Genomic DNA, 15,053 nt, shown 5'->3' on the forward strand with positions numbered 1-15,053 from the left:
GGGTCATCCCTAGATCTTCACTAGTTGGCTGGGTAGGTCTACAGACTGACTGGTTGGCAAACATATATTGGTGGATCAGGTGTGGATTGGTGTTGCGGATGGGCTACTAGATGTTTCACTCTCATATCTTGTCTACAGATAATCTCCTTCCATACTAGTATTCTTTGGCTGCCCCCGCTTAGTACAAATAGACTCATGAGGCCTACAGTCAGGTGGTGTTCTCGACAATAGATTCTCACATACTTTTCCTGAATAGAGGGAACAGTCTAGGAGGTGAGAGGTATATCCCGTTCTTCCTTGACACATACATGAATGAGACCAGAAATGAGAGCTTGAGTTCCCACCTCATTCAAGGCGCCCCTATAGTATCTTTATGGTGCCAGGCCAGTGCATGGTGCCCACAGGTGGATGTTTTCGAGCAAAGCAAAGGACGCCAACAAGAAATCTGTAATATGCTCTAGAGAATAGGAAACTTGTTGGGGTTTTCGCATATTTTATGCAACTATTCATTGTATGCATTGTTGTCTTTATGGTGTCATATACCTGCAATGCTGTTCATCAGACCTCAATTTATTAATGGTCATCCATAACTTTTGGCAGACTCGTTGTTGGCTGGCTCTAAGATATTGCAGGCTCCACAATGAAGGGCAGCTAATTACATATGGACTTTGTTGGTATCTTTGAAATTAGATATTGGGGGTCAACTTCTATTATGGTAGATTGACCATAGGTCTGTTTGTCTGCAGTCATAAATGGCTAGTTTGTGAAGGGAAAATACCACTAGTTAGACCATTCGGTGGGCCAAATACCCTTCGATACCTTTTGTATAAGAGATGAGGGTTAAGGTTGCATCATTGTTGCTACCTTGTCAGCGTCTTAAGTTTGTTTTAATATGAAGAAATATAGAGTCACAAACCCACCCACTTTTTTTTTTTGTGAAACTAAGAACATTATATTATGAAACACCCATTTTACAACAGGGCAGTGCTCCAGAAAAGAGCTAATGCCCTATCCATCAGAAACAGTAAATGAAAAGCTCAATGCAAGAGACATCCAAATCCTCCTCATGCAAGGCATCATATAAGGACTGCCGCAATGAGGCCCGGAAGAACTCATAAGGGTGCTGAAGAGATGAATTCACAAACCCACCCACACATGGAGGTACTCTATCACAAACAAACCTCTAGCATAACGACCACCTATTTCAAGTTGAAGAATAGTTTCATAGCACAAACTGACCTCATCTCTCTATGATATTTCCTTTTGTTACAAAAAACAGTGGGAAAGAATGAGGCAAGAATCCTTATGGAGACTCATTGTAATGTCATCTTTGGGTGTCATAGACCGTGCTTAATCTCCATGAACAACGTATCCCTCCCCCCAGCCCACAAAAAGAAAAGGGAAAAAGGGCAAAAATAAAAATAAGAAGTAAAGAAATGGGGGAAAAATGTGTTGAAGGAAACAATGTGGAGACTTTATTTAACTTTTTTGTTTGTCTTGGTTACCTCTCTAAGTTTTTACTGGTACATCCACTTTGGATAAGTGGAAAGTGATTTGTGACCTTCATTTAGAGGGTTTTAAGTCCTGGGTTTGTTTTCTTCCCCTACAGCCGCTTCTTGCAAGGAGCAGATACAGATCCTGAAGACGTTGCAAAAATACGGGAAGCATTGGCAGAAGGAAGAAACTACTGTGGGCGATTACTGAATTACAAAAAAGATGGAACTGCATTTTGGAATCTTCTTACAATAGCACCTATTAAAGATGAGGATGGAAACGTTCTCAAGTTCATTGGGTAAGCTGCATGCGTAGCGCTGTTAGCTCTCTTGATTTTTACAACTGCACTGGAAATAAGTATAGAAGATTGAAAACACAATTTATTGACACTGTAATTCCTCACTTTTCCCAGAATGCAGGTAGAGGTGAGCAAGCACACTGAAGGCTTTAAAGATAAGGCATTAAGGCCTAATGGGTTGCCAGAGTCTCTTATCAGATACGACGGTGATTGCCATTTCTTGTGTTTTTAATAGAATGAGCTTCGAGTTATCAAAACTTTTCACGGCTTGTCATACTTTTGTGCCCAGGTTATATTATTTTTTAGAGTTAAATACCTCATTTGAAAAAAAAACTTCATCATAATTCATTTTCTCCAACATATGAGGTTATCTTCAGTAGTTTCTTATGCTCTTATCTATTCAATCTGTAGCCCGCCAAAAGGATAGAGCTGCAATGCAAGTCACGGAGCTTGTACAGGCTGTAAGACACCCTCATGCACACCCTCAATCACCAAATCAATCATCTTCAGTGGTGAAGGGTTCAGAAAATTATCTCGGTGTTCCAGCTATTACTTCTCAAGTTACTGAACAGCCGCTCTCCAGATCAGCTGATCGTCGTGGATCCAATAGTATGGTGAAAGCTGAGCAAATGGTTGCGCAGGGTGAAACAGTCCCAAAAAGACATCGGTCCTCTGGATTTCGGTCTTTGATTGGGTAAATTTCAATATCAATAAAGCCTTGGCATCGGTATTTTGAAGGAAATTTGGATGACTTTTAAAACATGTAGGAACCTAGCCATAATATTTCGCCTTTCCTCAATTGATAAAATTCTTCTGCCTTCAGGTTAGACAAGTTTGGTGCAAAAGGTTCTCATCAGGAGGAGCCAATTGAGTTTGTTGAACCAGAGATCTTGATGACAAGGGATGAAGAGAGGCCTGACAGTCTGGATGAATTAGATGATAAGGAACGGCTGCAGGAAATTCGAAGGGGTATTGACTTGGCAACAACGCTGGAACGTATCGAGAAAAACTTTGTCATTACAGATCCAAGACTGCCAGACAATCCCATTGTAAGCTAAGTTTGGAAGTAGCATGCATTCCTTGGATCCTGTTGTATTTATTTAAACTATTTTTTGATGTGAGTCCTTTGTTGTTTCTTAACAGATTTTTGCATCTGATAGTTTCTTGGAGCTTACTGAGTATACTAGGGAGGAGATTATTGGAAGAAACTGCAGGTTTTGTCTCGTCTCTGTGCTCAATATTTTTGTACTGTACAGCTCCATATCTTCTGTCACTGTAGTGAACCTTTGAGCATACCACGTATCTGGTTTCATGATGGAGCTTCCTTGCAGCTTTCCATCTACATGGGCCTCACACTGTTTCGAGCAGCATCTTCTACGAGCTACTTCTATTTACTCCACATGTCTCCTGCCTGGTTGTCTGATTGCTGCTTTGGAAGTCTGTCAAGCCTGCTACTTGCCTCTTATTGGGTCGGTCTTTTGTCACATTCCAGGTCACTGAGCACGAGTGGCTCTTCTCTACTCGATGCCAAATTGTCCTTGCTTCCTATTTGTCCTCATGCTCTTGCTGGTTTGACCCTACACATGACCACCCATGCTTCTGAGGTTAAGCAACACTGCACTTATCTCTTTTAAGGTAGGTGGCTCAACTTTGCCACTATACAGTATAGAAAATATGACACGTAAGCAAAAACACTCTCTTATGACATGTGTAGGGCAGCATTGTTTGCATCATGTCCTGAAATATATGACTAAAGATATGTCTTAATCTCTAAACTTCATTCTACAAGCTTGATTCTTGAAAATTGAAGTGAAATTTCAAACTTGAATGTCCACACTTTATTGAATAGTCTCGATTGAAATGTGTGCTTGGAGGCTGCTCAAGGGCAAGGTCTAAGTAACAATTCTTTATCTTTGTTCTAAACTCTGTAGTGTTATCCCTAGTCTCGATTCATATCTATTATTGACTTAAGAGTTTTAGGTTGCAAGCTTTCTTTTCTTTGCCATCTTTGGGACTCCCTATATTCTTTTTCTATACCTCAATGAAACACCGAGTCTTTGAAACTTGGGCCCATTTTTCGAAATGTTTCAAAACATTTCAAGTTTTGGAATGTTTGTGGTGACTAGACACCAAGCTGTGTCCATGTTCAAAAAGTTTAAAAAGCGAGCCACCAAGTTGTTTTCCATCTTGTGCGACTCTTTCCACATCTTAAGGACTGAAATGTCAGCAAAAAACTAACTGTAAATCCATCCAACAGTTACTTGCCTCTGGCTTTGAAGAATTATCAACAAATGCTGCCAAAAATGGCAGCAAGGCAAAACAATACAAAGCCAATTTTTACTTGCTGTAATCTGATCAAGAATAGCAGTGAAAGTCACAAGAACAGCAGCGAGTAGGGCATCAGATAGCTCTTGTGATACCCCTTAAAGTTTTTTGGAATTTGACAAAGAAGACATCGTCCTAGGAACAAAGGGACCTTCATCTTGTTGAAAAGACAATAAGAGGTGAATGTTGTAGGCAATCAACTGACCCCTTCATCTTGTTGAAAAGCCAATAAGAGGTGAATGTTGTAGGCAATCAACTGACCTCAAACCGTATGTTCAGGTACTTTGGAGAACCTAATGTCTTCCTTTTTCTGTCACTCTGCAAAAGAGTATCCAGCTGAGAATTAGGTGTTGTTGTAAGCTGCTTTGTTTGTTCCATTGTCATAAGATGATTTTGGGTGGTACCAAAGGTGTGTTGTAAATTCACATATAATGGAAAAGTAGACATCCCCTTGATGGCTCTCAGCAAGGGGGAACCCCTCATTTTTGGGCCAAAGGGAGGCTACACCCCAGCCAGCTGCCAAACCATGCCCCCCCCCCCCAAGCCCAAAAAAACAAAAACAATGCACTCTACTTTTGTTTTGAGACTGCAACAAAGCATTTACTGCAGTACTGATAAGTGGGGGTCCCTAAACACCTGAGGGAAGCTACACTTAGACCATATGAAAAGAGTATTGACTGGAAAAGCAAGGCCATGGTAGTTAGATGGATTAGGTCAACTGAGAAGGCCACTCTATGCAGTGATACTGGTGTCAAACAAGGATGCCCCTATCCTCAACTTTATTTGGATTGTTCATAGATGACACATAGTTTGACTGGGACTCAAATCGTAGGATACATGTGGAACTTGTCATAGAGAAGAAAGCGGCTTGCAAAAAGGCTTGGATGCAGTAAGCAAGCTTTTCTTATCTTTGAGCATGAAAATGTATGCTGCCAAGACAAGAACCATGATCGTTTGGACTTTAGAACAACAAAATCTGAATTTGTACGATTGGATATATTCTAGTCTTACTAAGGTGTGTGTGTGTTTTTATGGTGTGTTCTGCTGGGGGTTGTTCCGTCAGGACAGCTTTTATCTTGCAGACATATTGCTCCCGCTATCTGTCATCGGTGTTTAGCTCTCAAGGAATCTGTATCTCACATCTTTTGGCATTGCTCTGAGACACTTAATTTCTTGGCATCCTTCGGCACAGATTGAGATTGAGATTCTCTCAGGCTGTTTTTGGCAAGCATTTCTGGTTGTTTGGGATCTATCAGAAGGCCAGACTTTGATTTGTTCTTTACCTGGGTTCGCTACTGGGCACTCTGGACTCTCTGGAAAGCTAGGAATCATAGTCTTTGGTGTCTTATCTACTTTTGTTTTCTTTCGTCGTTCTTTGCAACAATCGCTCTTCGATTGTTTGCAAACTCACTGCATAGATCAAGATGTATATTTGTCCTACATGGACATTTTCGCTTGATGTACTATTTCAGCTTACCAGTTTTTTCTGGATAGCTATCTTGTAATAAAAAGCACTCATAGTTTTCACTTAAAAGAAAGAAAGTGTGAGTGTGTGTGTGTGCGTACTACTTTATTCTGGCTCTACTTCTCAGTGCATTCTTGGGGGTCATCTATCTCGGTCATGGACATTGGGTAGATCAGTTAGACAGGGCTGCCCTCTTAGTGCTCTCTTCTATGCCATTGCGACCCATCCCCTCTTAATGTATCTTGATCATCTTACAAATACAGGACAGATGGCTGGTCTTAAAATCCCTGGGGCTGCATCTTTTTTGGCACAAGCATATGCTGATGATTCCTTCTTTCCCCGAGAAGTTCACATGCTTATGACCACTCTATCATTGTATGGATTGGCAGCGGGATTGCATGTCAATTTTGACAAATCTAAATTGCTTCCCCTGAAACAATGTGACTGGCATTCTATTCTTTGGCCAGGTCAGGTGGTGCATTCCAAAGATGTAGTTAGACATTTGGGATATCCTATAGGATTGCATATCACCAGGAAGCAGCAGTTAAAATGGATCTTCCAAAGACTTCAACATAAACTGCAATACTGGAAAATTTCTACTTGGCCACTTCATGTCAGGCTCAGAATAGTACAGTCCATTGTAGTGTCGTATGTCCAGTTCTTTTTGCCTTTGCTGCATTGGTCCTCCAGAGATATTTCAGCCTTTATGTCTCAAGCTATGGAGATGTTATGGAAGACAAAAACTGTTGTGAAAGTATTGAGACTGATGAAGATGGAAATGGTGTGCTCTCCTAGGACGCATGGTGGACTTAATATCCTCAATATAAGATATCATGTACTTGCAAGGAAGGCGACTATGCTCCATACTTTTTTCCGCCAACAACAGCCATGGACTTGTATGATAGCATCCATGTGTGTCAACATGAGGACTTGTGCTTATGGTCATTGGACTACAGATCATTGGGAGGTTGTCATTGGGAGATTTGTAGGGAAGATACCTGGCTTTCCTTTCTCTACTGCTCTGATACTTGATTGGAAACAAGTACTTTCTAAGGTCAAATGGGCTCCTGACAATTGCTCGGGGACAAACTCAATGAGGAAAGAAAGTATTCATTGGAGTGCCATCTTTGACATTCCACTTGCTTTACAGAAACGTGTTCGGGCATACAATCTCATGAAATTGGGAATTAGATATGTACATGATGTGGTAGATAATCAGGGCTATGTCTTATCCTTTCGTCAGGCCACTACTTCCTATGCATTGGGAGTGCACTATAAGTTGATATGGAAGAAAATTGCTGATTTGTTACATCCTTTTCTACTTGTTCCCCTTGTGGTTGACACAGACAGGCTTATGGATTGGCAATTGCACCCCTCTGCTACATGCTCTCATCTTGTTCCTCTGCCTGCCCTGACCTCCATCAAAGCCTACAGGCTTCTTCAGCCTGCTCCATGGATTCAGCAATATGCTAATACTCTGTGGCATATCAGGAAGCCCCTCTCATGGTGGCGGAAGAATCTCCGGATATTATGGAAGTGTAAAATTCCTTTGAAACAAAGACTTTTTCTTTGGAGATGCATGACAGGCACATTGTCAGTGGGAGTCACACTTGCCAAATGTCGCATTGCACCATCCACATGTTTAAGATGTCAGGCTCCTTCAGAGACTGTCCCTCATTTGCTTTGGCACTGCCCGTGTTCTAGGAACCTCCTAGGGAGAATTTCAGATCATCTTCGGCTCCGTTTCCCGAGTCACAGATTTGGGAAACATTTTTGGCTATTTGGCAGATTTATGAGGTCTTTGTCTCAATACTCACTATTTCTCTCTTGGGTGAGATATTGGGCTCTTTGGACAATTTGGAGTGAGCATAATTTGGCATACTTGGGTCGGCAGATTCACAAGTCATATGAATCTTTCCGAGCCTCATTGCGGCAATCCTTATATGATGCTTGCCATGAGGGTGATATAGATGCTTCTTGCATAGAGCTTTTCTTTTTATGTTTCTGATCTTTGGGATACTCTCCATCTTGGAGACTTCCCATCTTGTAAATTTATGAGCATATAAATACAGCACTGATATTACTAAAAAAAAAAAGTGTGTGTGTGTACTATATTCACATTAGAGGAAAGGGTTTGGATATGATTCAGTCATACAAGTACTTAGGTCTTGAGCTTATGGACAACTAAAATGGGATACATGCAATCACACATTTGGAGTTGGAAGATGATAAAATTCCTAGACATTACATTGCTACAATCAATGATTCTCTATGGATTCTAGGCTTGGGTTCTAGGACTTGCCAGAGAATATTTGAACAAAATGGAAAGTGTGTAGAAAAGATTATAATAGAAGGATGGTGACTAAGTTTCCAAACTCCCTACCCATTTATGCTAGCATGCCATTCTGATTATGGGAGATGGAATATCTCTTTCTTCAAGAGACAGTTAATGTGTTCCTCAAGAACCAGCTCTTGGAAGCTTAAGGAAAAAAGGGAAGATGGGATGACATATCTAGAGAGGACACATTGCAAGATCTGCTCCCTAGGCAACATCCACGTTGAGCAGCATACTCTTCCACTAAGCAAGATGTGTCCCCTTGCAACATCGTGGATGAGCAGCACACTCTTCTACTATGCCCGATTATAATGAAAAGAGAGAGCTCTCTTGCGCTTGTTTAAATAGCCTCTTTTTGGCAGCCAGAAAAAATGGTAAGATATTGTATAAAGGAAAGTTCAGAACACTTTGCTCATGAGCACAACACTTAAATATGCATGCTGTTGACAACTATATGTGGAGATGCATCTTGTCATTTTTTGATACAAGACCACCTTTTGTGTCAAATATCCTGTTGGGTCTCCGATCAACATTAATAGCAACACATCATATTTCTCTTGCTTTCTTTCTCTCCCCTTCTTTCACAGGCATCAGTCTTGGGTAGGGGTGCCCATTTTAGTGGCCCCCAACCTTGGGTTTCATTGTATCTGGTTTCTTTTTCAGTCTCATAGACTCTTTGGTCTTTGTTAGACGTTAATTAATTTTCTTTCTTTCTTTCTTTCTCTGTTTCCTTCCCTTTTCGTCTATATCATAGAGGTGTACTAGACACTTGTAGTTCCTTACATGGTGTATGAGCATGATGTATTTCAAATTTTTGGTCTCATATGGATTTGTGGCCTTTGGTAGATGCCTAGCTTTTCAAAATTAAAGGCTAGATGCTTTAATCTTAGTAAGGTATGAATGGGTTTAAAGTTAATATTCCTTGTAAATGGGTCTAAAGGCTAGACAATTTTGTCTTAGTAAGGTATGAATGGGTTTAAAGTTAATGTTCCTTGATAATGTGCTTTGGAGTGATGAAATGGCATGCGTGGGATTTGTAATTAGATGCTCAAGTGGGTGTTTATTCTTTTTTATTCCTGACTGTTCTCCTCTTCAATCTTTGCTGATTTACGTTCTTTAATTTTTTAGCAGTTAATGGCTTCCTTTTCTCGTGCTTTCTATTTGTCCTGAATGGGAAGATGTTGAATACCAAATCTTTGTGTTCCTTGTGATAGCCTTTGAGAACAAAATTTATAACATTGTTTATTTCTTTGTCAGATTTCTTCAGGGGGTTGATACTGATCAAGCTACAGTCTCTAAAATCAGAGATGCAATTAGAGAACAAAGAGAGATTACAGTTCAACTACTCAACTATACCAAAACTGGTATGTTAAATCAAAAGAGCATGTGTGTGTGTGTGAGAGAGAGAGAGAGAGAGAGAGAGAGAGAGAGAGAGAGAGATTAATGTCTTCAGGAGGCCTCATGGGCCTATGAGGCAAGGAAAAATTAAAAAAGTATCTCATAAAAGCCACCATGGATGCAAGGGCTCGCTAGGGCCCTTACTAAGTGCTATACTAAGAAACTCATGGGCTAGAGCTCAAAAAGACCCTAAGAGAAAGCAATACATGTGAGAAACTATGATCCTGCTGTCATGGCTGTCCTCTGGTTGGGTGTTAAGGTCTCTAGTATCTGTCTTTGTCGGTTGTCTCTCACTATGGTGGAGATGTGTCCTTCGTGATTGCTGTATCTAGTGGGCCATATCAAGGGTGACACCTCTGTTGGAATGGTCACCTCCCCATCTGTAAGCCCCCATATGAGGAGAGCGTGGGGGAGGGAGACCTAGGGCAGAATATGTCCAGAGAAGAGAGAGAGGGGGGGCTGCCACATGGGCAGCACATAGGCTGTCATTGGGCAGCCAGCTAAGGGAACACACCTGTAGTCAAGGTGGCTGCAACAGATGGCGCCAACAACAGGAGCAGATGGCGAGGCATTCAGCATCAGGATCTGGCCTGGAAGAAGTGAATCTGGAACAGCAGACATGGCGGGGTGTCCCAGGTAAAAGGCACGATGACATCAGCAATAGTACGGACGTGTACGGGAAGGACAAGGCGCCGGCAAAGGGCTGCAGCAAGGCGCAGTATAGTGGGGGTCTATGGGCAGGTCTATGGCTTGCAAGCAGGGCTGGCAGGTGGCAGGACAGCAGCAAAGGAGCTGGACCCTGCATGGAACAAAGGGCCAGCAAAGGGCCCTTATATAGGGCTGGTTGGGCTGAGCCAACCAGGTCAGTTGGGCCAGCCAACCTAGTCTGTCCAGTCGGCCCAGTCAGGGCAGACTGGTCGGTTTTCTACAGCAGGCCTCAGGGCCTATAAAAGGAGAGGCTCAGGCCTCATTTCATCATCCAGCCTAGCAGCACTTCAGGGAGCAGGAAGGAGCAGCAGAGCAGCAGCAGTTGGGCCTATGACCAGGAGGTGAACTGTGCTGAGGTGCTGCAGACTTAGCTCAGGGAGAGGCTGAACCTAGACTGTCTTCTAGGGCAGAAGGTTGCTGAGATCATCACTTGCTGCAGCAGATCCAGAGCAGAAAGGAGCAGCAGGTAGCCACCCTCTGGACCTACATTCAGGAGGATAGAGAGGTGCTAGCAGGGCTGCAGACTTAGCCAGGAAGCTGCCCACCTAGGCTGGTTCCCAGACAGCAAGGTGGAGAGGATCATCCTAGACGGAAAGTTTACTTACGCTCGAGGTGGAGCACGCGGACTCTAGTCTAGAGATAGCCAACAGATAGGAGAAGGACTTTGTGGTAAGATCAGAGGACCACACCATTGGTGGGACTCTGGATCTGTCTCTCTTGTATTGTGTCCATAGTTGTGGACGGAAATATATTATTTGGTGGTTTCTCTATCTAGTTTGGTTCATTGTCTATTGATGAGTTACCTATTGAATGCACATAAGTAAAGAAGTTTGTGATTCCACACCCACACCGCACACTGTGTGAGCTCCTGGGCATTATTTCCGCTGCGTGTACCCTCTGTTGGGTCTTTTCTAACAACCTCAACTCTGATGGTCTCCTTTTAGTAGATCCAGGATAGGTTGGATCTCGATCATACATGTTTTGGCGAATTTTTGCCCTATGCGTGGTCTCTATGGCTCTAGCTTCAAGACTCTTCCTCGTCGCTTCTCGCTAATTCACTGAGCAGTGTGTCCTCATATCAGCTACCTCCTCCTCCACTTCATAGGTCCTGTTGTGGACTCGAACATTTTGAAGCTTATGACATGCCGTGGTGTCTGGTCTAGCTGTATCTCCCGTGTCAACAACCATCTCCTTTTGTTTGGTCCGTTTCAGTAGGGTCTCTATGAAGTAGAGACCAATGCAGACATGATCATGAAAGTGGATCATCCGAGAAAGTGGTTCAAATCTATGCCCCTCTTGAAAAAGATAGTGACATTCTCCACAATCCTCATAGTAGACTAGGCATGTACATAGGAAGTGCTCCTTTGTGTCCACCTCCAATGTGCATACCCTATAGATTTGCTTCTCTCTAGGTTTGCCTTTGGCTCTCCCTATCACGATCCTCAGCTGGTGGGACAAGACCTGCAGCTGCCTAATGGCAATCGTCTGTGCATGTGAGAGTTGCTTGTCCTCCGTGTATTGCGGTCTCCATCCTCGGATACTCTCAGAAATTGATTGTAGTAGCATTGGATCTTGGGGAACTCCTGGTTTCCCTTCCACGTCCGTGATGTCTAGAGTTAAAGTAGATCCAACCGTATGATACGGCTGATCTCATCTTGTGGTATTAGATAGTATGGGGCACCTAAACTGTACTAAAAAGTTGTGAGTCAATCCATTTTAATACCTTGACTGGCATACCAGGACGTGCTAACTCCCCTATCTGCTGCTTGTTTGGATGGCTAGTGCCAATTGTGATAGTCTCCAGCTATGCAAGGCCCAAATCTTGGAAGGTAAGTTACTGTGTGAAAAATGGCATCGATCTGGAGTGGTGTTATGGCAAACTCCACGTGTACTATTTGATGAGGGACCGAGTGCTTACCTTTAATCATTTGAGATCCCATAATCCCTTGCAACCTTTCAAATATCCTCCTCTCAGTTCTCATCAAGAGATCCCTCCCCCAAAGGGTGCTGCAAAACATGGCTGATGGACTCAACAAGGTATCTCCCTTCCTTGAGGATCCTGGAAGTGTGGCTGAAAGCAGTGTTTCTCTAGTTGAGCCATAGTGAAAAGTAGTTCTTGAAAACTGTGCTTGAATCATCGTGAAAACTAGTTCTTGTGAAAACCACCCCTCCTTGGCTCCCCTTGGTAAGTGAAACTATGTTCAGATTTGAACTTGGTAGCACTATTTCAGCATACAATAGGCATAGACGAAGGGTACCACTATTCCAGCATACAATAGGCATAGAGGAAGGGTACCCACCCCCCAGCCCGCAACAACACACACACTTTTTTTTTTTTTGGGCATAAAAATTGAGTTACTTTATATTACAAAATCATCATCCCAGAATAGGAGGATGAGAAATACATCAAGGAGAAAACCTCAATATAAGACAGATATACATCATGATCTATGCACTTGGTCTGCAAGCAATCATAGAAAGATTGCTGCACACACACGCTTTTTTTTATATAGTGAAATCTTATATTTCTTTGTGGGAAACCTCAAATGAGGTGAAAACCCACCATTGAGTACAAAGATCAAATTTACAAGCAAGCCTCACAGATAAAAACTCATGAGGCCACCAAGATAAAATTTACATATCATTTGAAGGAGGATCTAACAACACACACACACACTTTTTAAAAAGAAGTGAAAGCTTTGATTGATTATATTACAAGAATAGTCACCTCAGAAAAGAGGCACTAGAAAATACATCAACTGATGATCTGAGTATAAGCCAAATATACATCCTGATCTATTTGGCGAGTCTGCCAGCAATCAAAGAAAGATTGTTGTAGAGAACGCTTAAAGAAAGCAAATAAAGAAAAATTGGGATCACTAAAGACTTTACAATTGCGGTCTGTCCATAAATTTCAAAGGCCCAATAACGAGCCCAAACAAAGAAAAGATGAAACTCCGGTCCCTGTGGATGAAAACCAAAGAGCCAGAAAAATTTCCCAAAGAGAAGAGTTGGGAATCTCGCTTGTAGCCTCTGTCGAAGAAAATCCAGAAACTGTCGAGAAGACGGGCAATGCTAGAATAAATGAGGCACAGTCTCCTGAGAAATTAGGCACTGATGACATAAAGCAGGAGCAATGTGCCTACGGGCCAACAATTGTCCAGATGGAAAAATTCCTAGAAGCACTCGCCAAAAAAAAACTTGTTGCCGAAGTGGAACCTTGTATGCACCAGTGAATGCTTTCAGCCCGCAAAGAGTTACCCATCAGAGACTGCCGACCATGCCATTCTAGGTGAGACGGAATATGCTTCCAGTCAAGAAGCAAGTTAGAGACCATAGGGCAACCATGTAAAGTGCCATCAATGCTCCCAAACAAGAAATCTCACTGAGTGGGTTGCCAATGACAAAAAGCAGGGGTACTTATATGTGTGACCACAGATCGAATCATGAGAGCCCAGGGCTGATCACCTTTTAGTAATTGCAGCAACATTTTCCCTCTGTCAGCAAGGATATGCACCTAGATATTAGTGATATTCAATCCTCCATGCATTTTAGGGGAATAAATTCGATGCACCGAAAGCAGTCTGATACTTTTTCTGCCATGTTTGGAAGATTTCCATAATGACAGACATAAAGGAATCAAGATCTGCCTTGGTGAACATGATCAAAGGCAAATAAAATTGAATATACGCCACAAGAATGGACTGCACTATGCGGAGGCGAACATGTAAAGGCCAGGTTGCCAATTTCCAATATTCAAGCTTTTTCCAGAGCTTTATTAGAACCCAATCAATTTGCTGTCAACGAGTAAGTCCCCAGCCCAAAGGATAACCAAGGTGTGGAACTAACTGAGTGGGTGGGATGATCTCTGCTGGCCATAAGAGTCTGTGCCGGTCTTTAAAATGCAATGGGAGCAGCTTAGACTTTTGAAAGTTAATATGAAGGCCAGCTGTCAAACCACAAAGTGAAAGGACTTGCATCAAAGAAGAAAGAGCAGGCTGAGTATTCCTTGGAGTAAAGAAATAATCATCAGCATAGGCTTGAGCAACTATGCTGCGATTTTCATCCAGTTCCAAACCATGGAGAGAACCTGTAGCCACTAGATGATCAATGTATTGCAGCATTGGATGAGTAGCAATAGCATACAATAAGGCACTAAGGGGACAGCCCTGACGAACCGAACTACAAAGAGTCAATTCTTCAGAAATGTCTTCAGAAAGAATAGAAGCAACATTGCTATCCCTGTAGTGCCAATAAATAACCTGCTGCATTTTTATTCCAAAGCCCAAGGATCTCATTGTTTGCGAGATAAACTCCCATTGAACTGTGTCAAAAGCTTTGGCAATGTCAATCTGTAAGAGCAAAACATCCTGCTGCGTGTACTTGGCATATTCAATCCCAACATAAGCATTGGCAATATTGTCCATGATATGCCTACGAAGAACAAAACCATATTGAGAAGGATGCAGCCCATCACGTAGATAGCTAGGCTGGGGGCTGAGCAAGAGATGTCCTCTCATCCACTCTCTTTTTTTTTGGTGAAAGCACATTACTATATTATTAACATGAAATCAATGTACATGACATTAGACTCCAAAGGAGAGCCCAATGGAAGAACTCAAAAGCAGTCAGAAAACACTTCAAGGCTCGTAGCATCGAAGTCCCTTGCAGCAAAACTATCATATAAGGATTGCTTGAGGGACATTCTGAAGAAAACATATGCCTGAGGAAACTGTTGAGCCATCCTAGAATGCAATCTCTGTGTCCAAATGGTCCATAGTAACCAAAAGCGAGTCCAATGAAAGAAGAGGAGGAATGGAGACATCTGAGATGAGAGGCATCCAAACATCCAGAAGAGTTTCCCAAATCTGATAGAGGGAAACCGAAGCCGCAGCAAATGAGAAACATGAGTGATCAATATGCGAGAGTGCGGGCAAGACCATAATAGATGAGGAACTGTTTCGCAATGATGAGAGCAACGGGGGCAGGAAGGGGAAGCAATGCGGCGTGCTGCCAATTTCACCCCAATG

General features: G+C 42.4%; 1 protein-coding gene across 2 annotated transcripts in view; it reads left to right on the forward strand.

The window, feature by feature from the left end:
* Nucleotides 1–15,053, forward strand: part of LOC147882717 (phototropin-2-like) — a 132,106-nt gene that overhangs the window by 7,244 nt on the left and 109,809 nt on the right. For both annotated transcript variants that reach the window (XM_087400258.1, XM_087400259.1), the window contains exons 2-7: nt 1,610–1,792; nt 1,907–1,998; nt 2,204–2,486; nt 2,616–2,841; nt 2,936–3,006; nt 9,175–9,281. In XM_087400258.1, coding sequence (XP_087256384.1) covers nt 1,610–1,792; nt 1,907–1,998; nt 2,204–2,486; nt 2,616–2,841; nt 2,936–3,006; nt 9,175–9,281 — 962 coding nt within the window. The remainder of the gene's footprint in view (nt 1–1,609; nt 1,793–1,906; nt 1,999–2,203; nt 2,487–2,615; nt 2,842–2,935; nt 3,007–9,174; nt 9,282–15,053) is intronic.

Source organism: Dipteris shenzhenensis, chromosome 29, assembly GCF_047967505.1.
Source record: "Dipteris shenzhenensis isolate YYH24624 ecotype China chromosome 29, Dip_SZ_1.0, whole genome shotgun sequence".
Classification (NCBI taxonomy): Eukaryota; Viridiplantae; Streptophyta; class Polypodiopsida; order Gleicheniales; family Dipteridaceae; genus Dipteris; species Dipteris shenzhenensis.